A 7,500-nucleotide genomic window follows, 5' to 3' on the forward strand; every position below is an offset into this window, starting at 1 on the left:
ACACACAGAGAGGACAAACAAGGACAGACAAACGGATTAAGTCGATTATATCGACCCCAGTGCGTAACTGGTACTTAATTTATCGACCCCGAAAGGATGAAAGGAAAAGTCGACCTCGGCGGAATTTGAACTCAGAACGCAGTGGCAGACAAAATACCGCTAAGCATTTCGTCCGGCGTGCTAACGTTTCTTATTTCTTTATTGCCCACAAGGGGCTACACACAGAGGGGACAAACAAGGACAGACAAAGTGATTAAGTCGATTACATCGAACCCAATGCGTAACTGGTACTTAATTTATCGACCCCGAAAGGATGAAAGGTAAAGTCGACCTCGGCGGAATATGAAATCAGAACGCAAAGACAGACGAACAAGTGCACGGTATGCCACACGTCAGTTGTCAGAACGATAGCAGAGAAACGTGAGATGGAGTCTTTTGCTCTAGGACACAACACACCGCTCAGTCCGGGAATCGAGAACTACGATCTATAGTTTAATTAATACAGCTAGTATACTTACTAATATAGCAACAGCGTTCAAGCCGCTATATTAATGGTGTACACTGCATTGAATGCAGTTACTATGGTGATGAGAGAGTTAATGAAATATTGATGATATTGTTCTGAGATGTAGAGTTTAAAATTGAAGATGACTGATGTTATCGCGGACAGAGAGGAACATTAAGGCGACAAAGAAATCATTGACTGTTTAGAGAGATTGAGAAACCGTATGATATTACTGGTACTGGACAATAATATCCAATACCTACCACCATGGCATTTAACATCGAACTGACCCCTAGTTGTTGTTGTTGATGTTGTTTTATCCATTATGTCAAAACTGGTCAAGCAAATCAACGGACAATCCCATATTTTGGGTTGGGTGGGGGTAGGTATGTTTAGAACTACTGCTATCTAATATGCCCTTCCTCCGCTTTTAAAGACAGCAGGATGCTATTGGAAGGTGATTTGGTTGCTGTTTCTAGCAGATCGATCGACTAGGTACATGCTCCCTCGTTGACTCCAGATGGAAAGGAGAAACAAAAGCGGCAGCAACAGAAAACAGTGAAATGGCTGAGTCGGTAGAGCATCGGCTAGAATGCTTCGTGGTATTTGTTCGGAATTTCTGCACTGTAAGTTCAAATCCTGCCAAGGTCAACTTTGTCTTTCGTCTTTTTGGTGAGGTGGGGGGTTGGATGCCAGTAACATAAGTACCAATCGAGGACGGTACTTTTGTGGAGCTATAAGAATGTCGAACTGGATGCCTTGCGGTATTTTTGCTGGCTCTTTCTAGTCTGAGATCTATTCCTACCACAGTGTACTTGGCTGGGTACACCACTACCAACAACAACAACAACAACAACAACAACACTGTCGCCACCATCTCCACCACCACCAACAACAACAACAATAACAACACCACCACCGTCACCACTACCACCATCACCACCACCACACCAAAACCAACACCATCACTAACAACAATAACAACAACACTACCATTACCACCACCGCCACCATGACCACCAACACCACCACCAGCAACAACAACACCGCCCCACCGCCACCACCAACAACAACACCATCACCACCAGCAACAACAACAACACCATCATCACCACTACCACCATCACCACCACCACACCACCAACAACACCACCAACAACAACAACACCGCCGCCCCCCCCCACCACCACCACCAACAACGATACCGCTACTACCAACGCCACCACCTGGCACCGTTATGTGCTTTTAGCAACGTCTGCACTGCTGCGAATATTCGAGCTAGGCCTCCAGTTAAGGGATACCTCCGTCTGTCCCTCCTTCCGTTCCTCCCTCCTTCCCGCCAGTCTCGAGGCCCTGGGTCGGGTCATGGCGATTGTCGTCTGTAGAGAATAAAAGATAAAAGACAAAAGAAGAAACACTGTTAGAAACACGGCAGAAGAAACACTGTTAAATTAACGAGTGTTTCATTGTGTTTGTTGCAGAGCTTAGTTCCATCCTTTGAAGAATTGAGTTCCGTTCCTTGCAGTGCCAAGTTCTCTTTTATCGACAATGTAATTGGTAATTCCAGTAAACAGATACTTAAGAAGTCTACTTTGAATGGCCGGACGCAAAAAGGTCTCAGTCATGGATACCAGAAAGAGAGTGTTTGTATCAGCAAACCGGAGACCCTGATGCAACTGAAGGGGAACATCAATAGAGAAATCAGAGAAGTGGGGTCTGAAACTTTTGAGGGTGTTATGGTGCAAATTTTGGAAAGAGCAAGGGCGTGCAAAGCCGAAAATGGCTGCCATTTAAGTGATGTAATTTTTCATATGTGATGTAGTGGTGTTGCAAAATTTGACTTGTGCATATTAATTTCCATTATGTCCTTTATATTGTACCAAAGTGGAGGCGCAATGGCCCAGTGGTTGGGGCAGCGGACTCGCGGTCATAGGATCGCGGTTTTGATTCCCAGACCGGGCCTTGTGAGTGTTTATTGAGCGAAAACACCTAAAGCTCCACGAGGCTCCGGCAGGGGATGGTGGCGAACCCTGCTGTACTCTTCCACCACAACTTTCTCTCACTCTTACTTCCTGTTTCTGTTGTGCCTGTAATTCAAAGGGTCAGCCTTGTCACATTGTGTCACGCTGAATATCCCCGAGAACTACGTTAAGGGTATATGTGTCTGTGGAGTGCTCAGCCACTTGCACGTTAATTTCTCGAGCAGGCTGTTCCGTTGATCGAATCAACTGGAACCCTCGTCGTCGTAAGCGACGGAGTGCCAACAACATTGTACCAAAATTTCATGCGTTTATTTGTAAAGTGAAGGCGTCCCGTCCAAGTGGGGAATATATACGCCATGGAAACCGGTGCTATGAGTTTAAATGACTCGTGGAGGAACAAAACTGTCCTTTACTCTCGTTTACACCCAACAGCTACGGGCCAGAAGAGGGCCTCATGGCAGGCTGGACGTGATTGGGGGAAGATCTCCAGATCCAGAAGTTCGACGTCACTTTGGAGGTTGCAGAGGGGCTGGCGCGGGACCGCCACCGATGGAGAGCACACTGGTAGACTCGGATCGATGCTACGCATGATAACGTCTCTGGGACCACTAACCTGAAATGACCCCAGCCTCATCGAGCAAGTAAGTGCATGAAGCAAGCAAGCAAGCAAGCAAACTGGAGCAATGGGAAATGAAGAGTCTTGCCCAAGGACACAACGAACCATTGTCGGTGAGAAAACATCATTAAACCGATAAACTGGATTGTTAACCTTGTTTAAAGTGGTTTCTATGGTTACCTCGTCTTTTTTTTTTTACCCGTCATAGTGTATCTAGGATTGCATTGTCTGATATGACATATTAAACAATGTAGGCTACTCTACTAGAGATAAGCTGCCAGTTGAGGGAAATTCGGCTGCTGTTTCTAACATATTGTGTTACTGCTGAATGTGTACTAATAGTGTTGTTTGTTACTGCCGCTCGCTGTACTACAAGCGCCGCCGCCGCCGCCGCCGTCGGCTTCAACATCGTTGTGATAATAATGATAATAATAATGGTGGTGGTGGTGGTGGTGGTGGTGGTGGTGGTGGTGGTGGTGGCGGTGGCGGTAGCAAAAGCTAGATCAATATATGCAGATAGATAGATCAAAAGATAGATAGAAAAGGCAGTAGTAATAGTAGTAGTAGTAGTAGTAGTAGTAGTAGTGGTAGCTATCAATGTGTGTGCACGTGTATGCGTGTATGCGTGTATGCGTGTGTGTGTGTGTGTGTGTGTGTGTGTGTGTGTGTGTGTGTGTGTGTGTGTGTGTGTTCACTGTTACCATAGCGGAGGTTGTTGCCTGCCAGCCTCTAGCAGTTCTGATTAAACCAGCTGACTGCTTTCTCCTGCTCTCTTCACTCTCTCTCTCTATCTCCATTCTCTTCTCTTTATGTCTTCCTCTCTCTCAATCTCTTACCTTCTTATTTCCTCTCTCTCTCTCTCTCTCTCTATATATATATATATCTCTGCCGCTCTCTCTCTCTCTCTATCTCATGCTTTCACCGCAATCCAGTTCTGTGCATGCGTGTCGTATTGTCAGTGTTTCATAACGATCCTCTCCCCCACCTCTCTCTCTCTCTCTGTATCTCTCTCTCACTCTCTTTCCAGCAGTTAACACTGGTTGATCTCGTGACTATAACACACACACACTCATACGCGTACACACGCACACACACAGGCAAGCACACACACACACCTTAACCAGTCAGTTACCAAGACGCAGACGATAGAGAAGGTGGAAGGCGCGCACACACACCTCCAGCCTTCTTCTTCTTCTTCGTCCCTGCTCATGGAATAACAGGCACAAACAAGCGGAGCCCTTGTTTACGAGTTTCCTTGCCTTTTTACACACCGTGGAACACTTAAAACCAAAGGGGTTTTCAACGGAAAGACATCCCGCCAAATCTCCTTCATCTTCTTCTTCTTCTTTCTTTCTCTCTTTCTGTTCTTCTTCTTCTCTCCTCCTCCTCCTTCGACGACATCGCCTCCACATATTCCATCATTCTCTTCGCCTACATCTAATGAAGAAGACGAAAAAGAAGAAGAAAAAAAGGGGGAAGAAAGAAAAAGACAAAGAAGAAGAGAAGGAAAAACGAATGAAAGAACGAAAAGAAAGAGAGAAAAGAACGAGAAAGGAAATACTCATTTAAACTGCTCATTTGGATACAAATATACATATTTATATATGTATATATATGTGTGTATATATATTTTTATTTTAAAATACTGAACATCAAGAAGGAGACATACCCGTTGCTACAAACAACACGGCTCCCACCAGCGCCAACACCACGAGTAACACCACCAGCGCCATCACCACCACCACCTTCATTCGTTTAATGTTGTCACCATCATCATCATCATCCTCATCATCATCGTCATCAACAACATTAGTGCCCATAACCTGCTATATTAATAAGCGATTATAATAATCATCATCATAGCCATAACTGACAACACGACTCAAGTTAGCCGTTCATTCATTTTCTAAAAACATCTCTTCGTGTCTCTTTACTACTACAACCAACACCACTACTACTACTACTACTACTACTACTACTACTACTACTACTATTCCCGTTCTTTTTTTTTTCTCGTTTCCCGTTGTTGTTTTTTTTTTCTGTTTTCATACATTCGTACACATATATATATATATATACTTACACACATACAATATATATATGTACATTGCTGCATATATACATACGCTCATACATACACGCATATTTACATGCACTCTGCGGGCGTACGTTTTATCACGGTGGTGCTCCAGCATGACCACAGCCACTTGGCTGAAACCCATAAATAAATAAATAAAATACACAGGTACATAACACATACGTAGACACAGACATAACATGTATACATACTCACATTGATAGATACGTTCATACATAGACTTACATACATACGGACACACATACATACATACATACATACATAAATACATACATACATACATAAATACATACATAAATACATACATACATATTACATAAATACATACATAATACATATTACATAAATACATACATACATACATACATACATATATGCGTACGTACATGCATTCATATATATACATATATACATACATATTTACATACACCGAGAGCAAGCATTTTCTAGCCCCAATGTATGAGCGGCAACTGTGGCTGGGTGAATACACGCACGAGGGCGAATAGCACACACACACACACACACACACACACACACACACTTGCATACACATACATCGTCGTCGTCATCGTCATCATCATCATCATCACTATCAACAGTACCACCACCCACGACCACAACAGCCACAACTAGAACACTGAACAACAACACCCACCCACCCAAACGGCAGCAACAATCAGTTGAACGCCCTCATGCGATCTATGTTAGACCTTCTGCCTTGCACCACCAACGATCTCGCATGCGGCCCTGGAACCATCCAGATCGCTACGATGAGCGTGTGTTCGGTGTTGTACAGTGTGGAGCGGGCGTTCTGTGTCGGGGGCTTGTGTGGCATCGGTGGTTCCGGCACTGAGGGCGGTGGCGGCGGCGGCACTGGTGGCGGCGGCGGTGGGGGTGGTAGTGGCGGTTGTGGCTCGGGCGACAATAACAATATGAAGGATGTATACGTGACCACCGCACCGAAGGATGTAACCATGACACGTAAGAACATCCATATGGTTTATTTATCTATCTATCTATCTATCTATCTATCTATCTATCTATCTGTCTGTTCATCTGTCAGTCTCTGTCTACCTGACTGTTTATCTATCTATCTATCTATCTATCTATCTTTTTTTTTTTTTGTACATACCCCAAACGTTTTCTCGATGCCTTTTCATCGTTATCCCCATTTTAATTTTTACTTTATTTTCGTCCCCATCGAAAAGAAAAACTCTACATTTGTATTTTGTCCCCTCTATGTTGAGCCCTGTGTGGCTAATAAAGAAACATATCTTTGCCTATCTATCTATCTATCTATCTATCTATCTATCTATCTATCTATCCATCTATTTGTTCGTCTGTTCATTTGTCAGTCTCTGTCTATCTGTCTGTTCATCTATCTATGCATCTATCTATCTATCTATCTACCTATCTATCTATCTACCTACCTACCTACCTACCTATCTATCTATCTATCTATCTATCTACCTATCTATCTATCTGTCTATAGCTAACAATCTGTCTATCTATTTGTTTGTCAATCTATATCTATGTGCGTGTGGGTGTGTAACTATTTTATTCAATTCTTAGTAAGTCGTTCCCTGATCGTTTCATACAGTTGACACCTCTTCTTTGCTGTTCCTTCGGATTATTTCTAACCACTAAATCAAAATAGATATTTAGTTCACATTTAAAAAGGTTCCCACGACAGTTAAAGGAAAGCCCTGTAGTCAGTTACTACAAATTATTACCACATGTTAATGTACCTCAAGCGAATCTCAAAATCTTGTTTCCGCTGATATGACAGCACTTAATAATAATTATTATTTCTCTACTGACCACATTCTTTCTTTACTGGCTGCAGCACTTAATAATGCTAATAAATTTATTATTCATTTATCTTCTGCTTTCCAGTTGCACTATCCAGCGCCATCTGTGAGCCTTGGTTACTTGCACGATTTTATTTTGATATTATGCTTTCTATTGTATCGACAGTTCTCTGCTCGATATCTATCTATAGATAGATTCTTAGTAGCGTCACGATACATTTGTTAGTTACCGAGGGACTCTACATGTTTAGCAAGGCCCAATGCTTTCATTCAGTGGTCCATATAAAATTTGGGCGGAGGGTCCATGCAGCAAAATAGAAAATTGAGGATCCACGGTAATATTCTAAAGGCCCCCGAAGAAATTTTGTTTTAGATGTATGTATTGGTATGTATTGCAAGAAACAGTTAGGTTTTTTCTTCTCTAACATTTTCCAAGTTAATATGAGAAAAACAAAATAGGAATTTTGAAAGAAGTTTCTATAAAACTA

The 7,500-nt window shown here is 42.7% G+C and overlaps 1 protein-coding gene across 4 annotated transcripts in view; it reads left to right on the forward strand.

Annotated features, from left to right (window-relative positions):
• LOC106881169 (uncharacterized) overlaps positions 1-7,500 on the forward strand; it is a 218,450-nt gene that overhangs the window by 162,552 nt on the left and 48,398 nt on the right. Inside the window, exon 1 of one of the 4 annotated variants that reach the window (XM_089342146.1) lies at positions 953-6,182. The exons of the other annotated variants lie outside the window; for them this stretch is intronic. Coding sequence (XP_089198272.1) covers positions 5,894-6,182 — 289 coding nt within the window. The 5' untranslated portion in view covers positions 953-5,893. Of the gene's footprint in view, positions 1-952; positions 6,183-7,500 lie in introns of those variants that run through there. 4 annotated transcript variants of the gene reach the window in all.

The sequence above is a fragment of the Octopus bimaculoides genome, chromosome 25, assembly GCF_046866305.1.
Source record: "Octopus bimaculoides isolate indiv1 chromosome 25, ASM4686630v1, whole genome shotgun sequence".
NCBI classification, from domain to species: Eukaryota; Metazoa; Mollusca; class Cephalopoda; order Octopoda; family Octopodidae; genus Octopus; species Octopus bimaculoides.